Below are 11,751 nucleotides of genomic sequence, written 5' to 3' on the forward strand. Positions count from 1 at the left end.
TCGCAAATGAATCGCATCGGTGACGAGCAGTGCCATGATGCGTCCTTGCGTGCTACAATTGAGCCCCTAGAATCACCATCTTCCAATGAGTCTCATCGCTCATTCGTGCTCCATGATGCTGTATTATACCGTCAAAGTTTTAAGCCGGATGGATTAGCCCTGCTGCTTGTTATTCCGAAACACCTTCACTTGGAATTTCTACATGAACTTCATGACCTCCCAACGGCTGGTCACCTTGGTGTGTCACGCACTTACTACTGAATACGCCCACGCTTCTTTTGGCCAAGGTTGTACGTTCAGTCAGAAAATACGTTACGGCTTGTGAGAAATGCCAGCGCCGCAAAACACCATTGACACTTCCCGCCGGATGCCTTCAACCACTTGACATTCCGTCAGAACCGGTCTTGCGCGTTTTCTTGGACCTACTTGGCTCTTTCCCCTTGTCTTCCTAGGGTAACAAGTGGATAGCCGTGGCCACCGACTACGCCATGCGTTATGCCATCACACGAGCTCTTCCAACAAGCTGCGCCACAGATGTCGCCGACTTCCTCCTCAGGGAAGCGATTTTGCAACACGGAGTCCCACGGCAGTTGCTTACAGACCATGGCCGCACCTTTCTTTCGAAGGTCATAGCTGCTATCTTGCAGTCCTGTCAAACGAAACACAAGCTGACTACGTCATACCACCCGCAAGCCAATGGACTCACGGAGCGTCTAAATCGAACTCTTACAGACATGCTCGCTAAGTATGTTTCTACAAACCACACCAACTGGCATCTCGCGTTGCTGTACTTCACATATAATTCTTCGCGCCATGACACTGCTGGTTACTCTCCATTTTTTTCTGCTGTTTGGCCGAGAACCTATATTACACCTAGATACAGTCATTATGTCTACCGCGACACCGACCAGCAAATATGCCCTTGACGCTATCACTCGGGCTGCCCACGCACGCGAAATCGCCCGCATTCGCTTTCTGGCCTCTCAAGAGAACCAGCGGCGTTTGTACGATAAACGGCACCGCGACCTGCACTTCCTACCCGGTTTATTGGTGCAGCTGTGGTCCCCGACCCGTCAAGTCGGCTTGTCGGAAAAACTTCTTGGAAAAAAAGTTTTTCCGACAAGCAGACTTGACGGGTCGTCTACACAGATTCATATTGAGTCCTTCGTGAAATTACTCCTGTGACATACGAAATTGCCCCCGCTGCCTCATCGCCTTCAGCTGCCTCACAAACCACCGATATCGTACATGTGGCACGCTTGAATCCTTACCACTCTCCCGCGGATGTTGACATCTAGATGCGCCGAGACGGCGCTTCTGCCGCCGGAGATTATGCTACATGCATGTTGACTTTTTGTGGGACAATGCGCGTGTGTGCCTGACGAAGAGGACGAAGGGTGGTCTCCGCTCGTTCGCTGGTGAACTGGTCACGCCATTACTGCTGGTTTTAAGTACATCTCATCCACAGCCTCCTCGATACGGCGTCACCTCTTATTCGTAACAATAATGTTATTAATAATTTTATATTATTATGGTAATAAGGCTATTATTATTATTATTATTATTATTATTATTATTATTATTATTATTATTATTATTATTATTATTATTATTATTATTATTATTATTATTATTATTATTATTATTATTATTATTATTATTTGGCAAAGAGCGCAGCTGCCTCTACTGCCTTACTGTTGCGTATTGAAGCCTTGGGTGATTCGCCAATTGATTAATAATGGCTCAGGGGGCGCATCGAAACTACATTAGCAGCAGGCTTACATTCTGGGACATTCTAAAGTGGCCAATGGTACGCCCACAAACGTTCGAGTTGTCGAAGCGAGGGTTTCACCGAGAAGGGAAGCTTGGCAAGCATTTGAAAAGTGGCACCCCATCCTGGGACTTCTTCGACCGCCTCCCATTTTTCATATCTCCTTTTTCTATCGCTTGCCTTGTTATACTTTTTATCTATATATTTTCACTATTCTTTCGATCCCTCCCCCCCACTACCCTACGAGGCACTCCGCCGTGTCGCCCAAAGGCAGACAAAAATTAGTTGACTACTTCTTCAATTATTCAAAAGGCGATGCGAATGGTGCCCGGTGACGTTACGACGTTCCGCTACAGAAGGCGAACGTCAAGTGTCTTCGAAGCGCTTTGTTCAAACGAGCCTGATCTTTATTGTTATTGCAACAGCTGTTTATTTTACAGGGTGGGGTGATAGATGGTCGCGGAAGGCTAGGCCCCGAATCCAACACGACTCCCGTTTCCTCTTTTACACTTGTTGAAAGTTGTGTATCAGTTCCCCCGTTGCAAAAGATGCACACCAGTAGAGTCAGTCAAGTGTCGCGCACGATGTTGCTTCATGCGGACGACATGCAAGACATTAATACTTGCGGAGCGACGGCCAGTAATGTTACCCGTGATGCAACGTACGTAACTTTGTTAAGGCGCGACATTACGACGAAAGGACCTGTGTTGCAGGCCAGAAACTTAGAGTATTGGCCACACTTGCGGATAAGAAATGCAAGGCCGCGCTACATCTTCTTTGCTGTACGAGACGACGATGTTGCTTACCGTGACGACCTTTTGAACGTTCTTCGGATGCGAAAGTCCGGAGACGTGCGATGTGCCTTGCTTCCTCTGAGCGGCACAGCAGTGAAAGTGGGAAAAATGAAAGAGCAGAATGAAGTCGTAAAGTCTGAATACTATGAACCTAAGGTGGGCTAAATTAGGTGGCAGTGTGAGACGCATTATGTTGTTTCAGTAAAGTGGGAAAGAGACAGAAATTCAAAAAAAATTTTTAACATGACTCAACCACTAATTCTAACGCCTACCGAAATAGTTTAGAGAAAAATGAAAAGTCGAATCCCGGAATAGTTTGAACCTAATCGAGACAAATACATTTAAATTACGTAAAGATCTCGTGTCAAAAACAACCAACATAGCTGCCTCCACTCAACTTTTTTTTCCTGAACCGCTATTTTCAGTAATTGTTCCAATTTTGGCAGGTGCACCCATGAGGAAAAAAATTGGCAGATTTCACACAGGTTGAAATCGATGATATGCGAAGTACGAATGAGAGAGTTTTATATGTTACTTTAAATCCCCACAACGTTTCAAGACGCATCAATGCAGTACACAGTAAACACAAGTGGAAATTTTATGCGCACTGAGGTATTTGGATAAAATACAAGTGTGTTGTTTATAGTCACGTAACGACGGCACCACTCACGTTGGCAATATCAGCCCCAGCAGTGGCAGGCGTGTATATTAGGCCGTACATGACTTCCTTGTCATGATTATTGTGCTTGCACCTGGAATTTTTATTCGTCGTTCATTCACGCCGCGTAATACCAAATTTGGTATATGTGAAGATAGCAAAACGGCCACGAGCGCTCTACAGGCGTAGCATGTAATCATGTTTTACATGACAGAGATATCATGATTATCATTTTTGGATGTGTCACTTACCCTTGTCGTCCATTCACGTCACGTAATACTGAATTTGGTATCAAGTGAAGCTAGCGAAACGGCCAAGAGCACATCATAAGCTTAACATGTAGTCATGTTTTATATGACACGCATGTCAGTATTATCATGGTAGGACGTTTCATTTTTTTCATTGTTCGTTCGCGTCACGTCATACCAAATTTATTATATGTGAAGCTAGCGAAACAGCCGCGTGTGCACTATTAGTTTGGCGTGTAATCATGCTTTCCATATGACACGCATATCATGATTATCATATTTGCACCAGTCATATGCCTTTGTCATCCATTCATGTGACGTATTGCCAACATTGGTATATGTGAAGTCCACGATACGGCCGAGAGAGCATCATGAGCATAGCATGTATTATGCTTCTACAAAACACGCATAACATGATTATCATGTGTGCACCAGTCATATACCTTTAAGATCCATTCATGTCACGTAATGCTAAATTTCGTATATGTGAAGACATTGAAATGGCCAAGAACGCATAGAGCGTGGCATGTAGTCATGTTTCTACATGACATGCAAATCGTGAATATGGTGTTTGCACCAGTCGTATACCTTTGTCATTCATTCACTTCACGTAATGTGAAATTTGGTAAGTGTGAAGCCAATTTATTGATGAATATGGGGGGCTTTACGTCCCAAAGCCACCGTATGATAAAGAGAGACGCCATAGGGGAGGGCACCGGAAATTTCGACCACCTAGGGCTCTTTAAAAGATCTGAACAGCGCTCTCATTATTGAAAAATCTACTTTGTGTGCCAAAGAGCGAAGATACGCACTTTCCAGAGAGCCTACTGGCACCTTCATCTTTATGTCTTGTACGCCCTTACCCGTCACACGAAAGATGTCTATAAGTTCATGTTCCCGTAAAGAACCGTTACCAACCCATGACCATATCAATAACTCTTCTCGTTTCAACTAAAAACGTTATAGATGAAGGAACGCTAATGTAGCGAATTTTTTAGCGCTGCGCTGCAAAATTGTTCATACGCTTGCATAAGGCTATTTCATCTCGTCTTTTCAGTGTATCATATTAGTCATAGATAAATCAATGAGCAAAAGTGCTGCCCAAATTTTTACAGTTAGTGGTTGCATACACCTTTCCATGGTTACTTATCAGGGAATGTTCTTTATTCGCGTGCTCGAGCATAAACGTACTTTATTTATTGCCTTCCAGTACACTCTTTTCCATCTGGGGGCAGCGGTCTGCTACATTTCAGGGGGTGTAGCGACTATTGGCAACTCATCCATAATCGACGGGGTAAGTTACAAAAATTTGGGATTCTATAACCCACTTGTAGAGGCTTTTTTTTATGATTGATTGATGTGTGAAGTTTAACGCCCCGAAACCGCAATATGATTCTTAGAGGTGCCGTATCGGAGGGCTCCGGAAATTTTGACCACTTGGGTTTCTTAACGTGCACCCAAATATGGGCACACAGGCCTACAGCATTTTCGCCTTTGTCGGGTTTTATTACGAACGAACACGTTAAGCAAGAACAATAGCTACCTCACGCCAGTGATATTTTGACTAATTAAAATGATGCTGTAGTTGCAGCATTTTATGTAATAGTGACTGGTTGCATGATCGCAGTACATTAAAAAAAATACTGCCCGCATCTTCTCACGAGGCGAAATTGAGTAAATGCATCGCAGAGCTGGAAGAGCGGGGGGCTGGGCATTACGCGAAGGTTGCTTTGGGTATGGTTTGAAAATGCTTATTTGTTATTTCAATTTTATCATTCTTATTGATCAATTGAGTGTGAAGCGTTGCCTTCAATGTCAAGTGATAGCCTAGTAAAGACGCCCTTGACTAACTTCTGAATGCGCAATCTAGTGCCTACATATGCGTGGTGGCCAGTGATCGGTTCACCAGCGCGAGCAGTCGTTTTATTGCGATACCAAATATATGGACAGTCTCGGGTGGTTTTTTTCCGGCACCGCCACCACTACCGTCATTCACATATATGTATATGTAATATATATACGGGGAAAGATGCGCTAGCCTTCTCTGTCTGTGGAGCGAAGATCACCTTTCCGGCCGGGGTCGTCTGCATGCGCACATATCTTGTGAGCGAACAGGAGGGGGGGGGGGGGGGGGGTAACGATCGCCACAACGATCAGCGTGCGCCGTATGCCACCACAGCATGCGGGAGCTTCTACAGGCTGCGCTCTCAACACAAAAATTTGGTGCTGAAATTGTGCATGGAGCGGCCGTGTTCTCTTAAGGCACGTTTACAGTAGAAATACTCGACACCTATTTTGGTCTGCCGACTGTCTTTGGGGGTGTCTTTTGTCTTGTCGTTGTCATATTTACTTTACAACTATAAAAATAGTCCCCGACTGTTCCTGGAACTTTCCGTTCGGGCCTAATCACGCTCACAACCTTTCGTTGACCACCTATGTAGTCACACTGGAAGCACACGCAGCAACACCGTCAAAACTTACACCTGCACCTCATTTTCAGCCATACTCCCTGCTCTGCCATTGTCCCTTTCTGGCTATGCGGTGCAGCCGGCACCATAATCTACGGTGTCGAGGGACGGGGGTGGGGATACACTAAATGGAATGGAAAAAAAGACTTCCGTGAGATGCGCAGGATGCGTATTCAAACGCTCAGGAAGCCTCCGAGGGGGCATTGTTATGTCGCCAAGATTTCCCTCTTTGCGGTCGTTTTATTTATTTATTTATTTATTTATGAATACTGCAACCCTAACATAGGGTTTTAGCAGGGTGGATACACATTTGCTAAATTAGCAAATCGGCAAACAAGTAAATATAAAACAGGTGAGGTATGTACACAAAAAGACAATGGTTTGCAATGAACAGTCATAAGGGCATATAATGAAATCAGCGCTATATTCAAGTTGGTCACGAGTGGGGAATTGCTACAGTGATAGAAATAAAAAGCAGGATCACATATCAGACACTCACTGCTGGAGCTGCGCAGCAAAAAGATTCAAGGAAGACTGGGAAACAACTTCATTACTAAGGTTATTCCATTCGATGATTGTCCTCGGAAAAATGAATATTTGAACGTGTTATTACGGGTGGAGAATGGGGTTATTGTAAGGGAATGCCTCTGTCTTGTGGCATATCCCGTGGAGAAATTAAGTATGTGTGATAAGTCTAACTTATAATAACCTTTAACTAACTGAAAGAAAAATTTCAATCTTAATACTTTATTCCTTTGAGTAGGTGTTGAAAGATTGGCTTTTGATAATAAACGTGTTATTGAAGTGCGACCGAAACTGTTATAAATAAATCTAACAGCTCTCTTTTGAATTTTTTCCATTTCGCTAATGTTTTTTCTGGTGTGAGGGTACCAGATTATGGAAGCATAATCTAAAGAAGGTTGAACAATTGCATTAAAAGCAATAAGGCGAACGGCGGGGGTTGAAAGCTTGAGGGCTCGTCTAAGATAAAATAGCTTGTAATTGCACGAGCTTATTACAGTATTAATATGTCTTGAAGCGGACGTGGGTAAATTTTCGCTCAGCCACAGATCTCCCGACGACATGCCGACGACAGGTCTGCCGATGCGTTTTGCTGGTGTTTTCAGTCTGTAATTATGTTACACTACCACAACATGCTTTCTTTTGAGGCATCGTCGTCGTCGTCAGCCTAGTGTGGCCATGAGGTCTGGCGACTTTATCGGCGGGCGACTCGTCGGCCGATGGTATGCGTATACCTCGTGTCTTCGTCGGGGTCATGTCAGTGTCGTGTCGCTCTAGCGTAAATGGGCCTTTACACCAGCGTTTTATATAAATTTACGGAGCCCTCCACTACGGCATCTCTCATAATCATATGGTGATTTTGGGACATTAAACGCCACATATCAATCAACCAGCGTTTTATAGCGTAATGCGAGATAGGATGCTAGCCTTGCTTCGTAAAATATCGAAATTGTTGCTCTCGCATTTATGGCTCCACCTTTTTGAAAAAACTGTGATTCTAATTACTAGCAGATGCTGCCTGCGTCGGCCTTGCGAGGTGGAAGAGAGGAGGGGAGCGACAGTTATGCGGGTATCATCCTGGGCCGGCACTAGATGCCAGCATGCGCGTCTCGGCACAAAGAGCTAGCATGCGGCACAAGCCTCGAGACGTGAGCATGCGCAGTGTTAGTGTTGATGGCGTCACCACCGACGACGAAGCGTGACATCGTGCGACTAAGAAATGCACCACAACTAAAATTCGCCTACCACGGTGGCTTCACGGCTATGGCACTGCACTGATAAGCGGGAACACAATGAGTTCAACTCCAGGCCGAAGCGATACGTTTTGATAATGGCAAAATGCAAAGAATGAAGAAAGAAAAAACATGGGTACTTAAATTTAGAGGCACATAGCGAACGAGTTCAATATAATCCGTAGTCCCTAGCACGACGGGCCTCATATTGCAGTTCTGACATGGAAAACCCCCAATTACATTATCAGTGCATTGGCGCTCTCGAAACTTGAGGTTCAGCTTCTTGCCACGTAATTCTTTACCTTACCGGTACCATTGCGTTCTGCATTGAGGGCAACATTCTGAAAACTTACCGTAGGTGCACTCAAATCTGGCGCATTTGTATGGATAGTCGCTCTCCGCTTGGGAACTGTAGGTTCCCGTTTTACACGCCACGATCAAAATGTCGCACTTTTAACTGATCTCTTTCTTTTTTTGCTCTCGCAGATCATCGCCATAGTCATCGGAGTAATACATTTGGCTCAATTTTTCTACTCGCTGATCAAGAACTAAAAAGAGACGGAGAAGTGGTCACCCGCGCAAGATTAGGCCTTTTTGACCTTGTATTACCTGAGCTATGACAAAACGAAATCAGACACACCTCATGCGGGGGCCTAATGTCAAGACCACGAGTTTTTCTACATGCTTCGAGGCGCAATCGACGAATATAACAGCAACGGCGGCCTATAATCTTTTTCTCTTTTCGTTTACAGTCATTGCAATGCATTTCAACATATCATTGCACACCGTGGTTGTTTCAGGTATCTGTGATTTGCGTCTCTGTGTGAAAATTCGTATTTGTTCATTTTGGCGACTTATAAAGATATTGGAACGTAATCAGAGATTAGATGCACAAGTCGAGCTATATTACCAGTGAGATGTACTTATTTTGTTTGTTCCTTTGCTAGTCTGTTTGTTTGCTTGATTTTTACATAATGCATTGCTTTCGAAGCACATGGCCCAGAGGGTACTCGAATAGCCATATTTTCTTATTTATTCGTTTCCAAATGTTTGAGAGAAACGTCAGTCGCATAACGGATCTATAGATCTGTTATGCTGCACTCGTTTACTCCACTGCGTCATACGAAGCTATACGCACTCTCGCAACCTGGCTGCATCAAGGGTGGTTGCTATAGCATACAGGGTGTAGGTAAGTGGTATGCTTGCATGTGCACAAGAAATATATGTGCATTATAATGCACAGATATTCCTTAATTTGTAAAAAGTAAGATCGAGAAGTTGTTTGACGTCCGGTAAGGAAATGGTGGTGTACAGCCGCGGCCACATCTGTGTAGAGCACGCGAACAGCCAGTTTTTGCTCTGTGGTGCGAGACCTCGGGGCAGGATCAGGCTCTGATGTGGTCAGCCTGACAACTAGGCCGTGCATCTTCCTAACACAACTTCACAGCCCGAAACTGCCTCAAGGTTTCGGCCAGCCGAGCAAAAACTGGCTGCTTGAGCGCTCCACACACACTTGGCCGCGACTGTACATAATTTGATACATGGAAAACAGCCCACAATTAAAAGGCTCTTGAACTGGGAAACAAGTAGGTGAAAATTAGATGAAAGGGTATCATACAATTGGGCGTACAGTGACTGCACTCTGACTTGCACGAAGAGCCCATAACGTTCGTGGAGGACGTAAAGGAGCGAAGGCGGGGGGCGGGGGGGGGGGGGGGGAATCCAATACGACCGCGACAATCATATTTTTCAATGATAAATAGGTTTATGTGGTGCAAGAGCCACTATAGTTGAACAGCTCGTGACATTCTGTTCAGATGACAATTATGCGTAAGAGTTGGTGTAAAGGCCTAAAGTCTGTTGCTGCATAAATGCTTAAAATTTATTAAAATAGTACTGTGACAACCAGCGTTGCCTATGTACACAAAAACAACTGTATTTGTCTCATCAGTCAAAACGCACTTGGAACCATATTTCGTGTGCACATGCAAGCATACCGCTTACCTACACCCTGTATGGTATAGCATCCACCCTGCTGCAGCCAGGTTGCGAGAGAGCGTATAGCATCGGATGGCGCAGCGTGATGAACGAGCGCAGCAATAACAATATTACTCGTATACAGGACTTCTCAGCGAATACTTTCCAAAAACTTGGAGCAAGCTTGAGTTTAACTTTCAAGAGTAACTAATGCGATATATCGCAATAAAGCACCGCGTACATCATCATCTGAATCGCTGGCCTGGATGACATTTTAGTGGACACCTGGACAGCACCGCAATGAAAGGAACACCTCCACCCGATCATCGGTTGTTTCAAACTAACCTATAACGCCATACTGCTGGTACAATTGCGAAGTGCCTATACCACGCCATTATTCTTACTTTTTGCGAATTAGCAAGGTACCCACAAACAAAGCCTACCACTGCCACAATGTGCCCGTAAGGCAACACGTCCACCAGCAACAAAGCGTTGTTACTATTGCTAACTATGATCGTAGTCAAATATGCTTGAGCGCTGTGCGATGGGTGGCCCTAGGTACCACCGACTCGTCATGCAATCCTCTCTTTTTTTCACGCGCGGAGCAATCCTACGCTTCTGCCAGGCAATATCACATTAGTTAGACTCTTGCACTACATGACATCTGCACAGGTTTTTGGGGGTAGGCGTATTTTTAAGAGCATGACTAAGAATGAAGTGACATTCAGCTTTTCGTTTGCAACATTTATTATCATCATCGTAAACTGGTACGCACTCGCTTCGTCCTTTCGTCTTCTGCTTCACTCCCACAACACATGTGTTGCCAGCATGCGCAGAACGCCTGAACGTGCAGCACTGTCACAGCGAAAAAAGAGCAGCCTTTCAGAGCCTTTTTATACATTTTTTGCGTAACTGATAGAAACACACTCGGGGTACCCACAACCCCATAAATTATAATTTTTGTACCCACTACCTCATAAATCATAATTTTTGTATTTGACGAAGAACATCATTCTTCATCCTTAATTGGAAAAGCGTGGTATCCGCTACACACTTGCAAGCAATATTTTCCATTTTTTATGCACAGGCTGGCTGATGATAATGAAGAATGATGCCTTAAGCTTTTGTAAAGGGTTAGAGCATTCGACCACCCTCTCGTAACGCCATTCACATTGTGTGGCTCCTAGTTGGTCCTTTGCTGTTCTAAAGCACTTAATTACTTATATCACCGCAATTCATTTCCCTACATAAAGCCTGCATAAGTCCAATTTGCAAAGCAGCTTCAAGCAACGGCGTGGCTCAGTGGTAGACTGCTGGGTTGGCATGCAGGGGACCCGGGTTCAAATTCCGTTGTGTACTTGGTGTATTTCATTCACTAAGTTTTTTTTTCTTATTTAATGGGATAGTGGTCACGGACACCAGTGGCTGCGGCGGACAACTACGGCACACACAACCCTTTTTGTTATCTCATAACAGTTTTCGCTGTGAAAATCACGTAACCATATACCAGCTAGCCACGTATACGAAAAGACGAAACAACTAGTCATGGGAATAAAATCACGTAAAGTTTACGGTACTATCACATGTTATAACGGAACTGCTCGCGGGAATAAAAATCTTGTAGTCTCGAGCCACATCTACTCGTGTGACTAACAATCGCGTAAGATTCTGTTACGTTAATATAATCACGTAAAATTGCGTAACAGCTAGCCACATGACATGTTCTCTTTCTAAACTATGCAACTGCTACTCGCGTGACAAGTTTGCTACAAAAACCATGTTACAGCTAGTCCCGTAACTAAAATTGCAACATGACGTCCCCGGTACGCGCATGAGATGTCCAGCGAAGTCTAGTCATATTTCGTACTACTATAAGAAAAACTCCTCTTCTGTATCAAACTTAGCCACATCGAAAACTACTTCCACTGATGGTTTAAGCCCCTCTCACTACTAGTGAAAGCTGCGCACTTTTTTCGGATTTTGTCTAACTGGCTGAGAGTCGAATTGTTTGCGGGGCTTCTTGACGTGACTTTACCTAAGCTGGATGTCGACATTTAGAGTTTTTTTTTCAGCGACCCACC

The 11,751-nt window shown here is 44.4% G+C and overlaps 1 protein-coding gene across 1 annotated transcript in view; it reads left to right on the top strand.

The window, feature by feature from the left end:
- LOC142777137 (uncharacterized) overlaps positions 1–8,422 on the top strand; it is a 29,810-nt gene extending 21,388 nt beyond the window's left edge. Inside the window, exons 4-5 of the mRNA XM_075881469.1 lie at positions 4,682–4,765; positions 8,180–8,422. Coding sequence (XP_075737584.1) covers positions 4,682–4,765; positions 8,180–8,245 — 150 coding nt within the window. The 3' untranslated portion in view covers positions 8,246–8,422. The remainder of the gene's footprint in view (positions 1–4,681; positions 4,766–8,179) is intronic.
- Positions 8,423–11,751: the final 3,329 nt, after the last annotated feature.

This window comes from Rhipicephalus microplus, chromosome X (assembly GCF_043290135.1).
Source record: "Rhipicephalus microplus isolate Deutch F79 chromosome X, USDA_Rmic, whole genome shotgun sequence".
In the NCBI taxonomy this organism is placed as follows: Eukaryota; Metazoa; Arthropoda; class Arachnida; order Ixodida; family Ixodidae; genus Rhipicephalus; species Rhipicephalus microplus.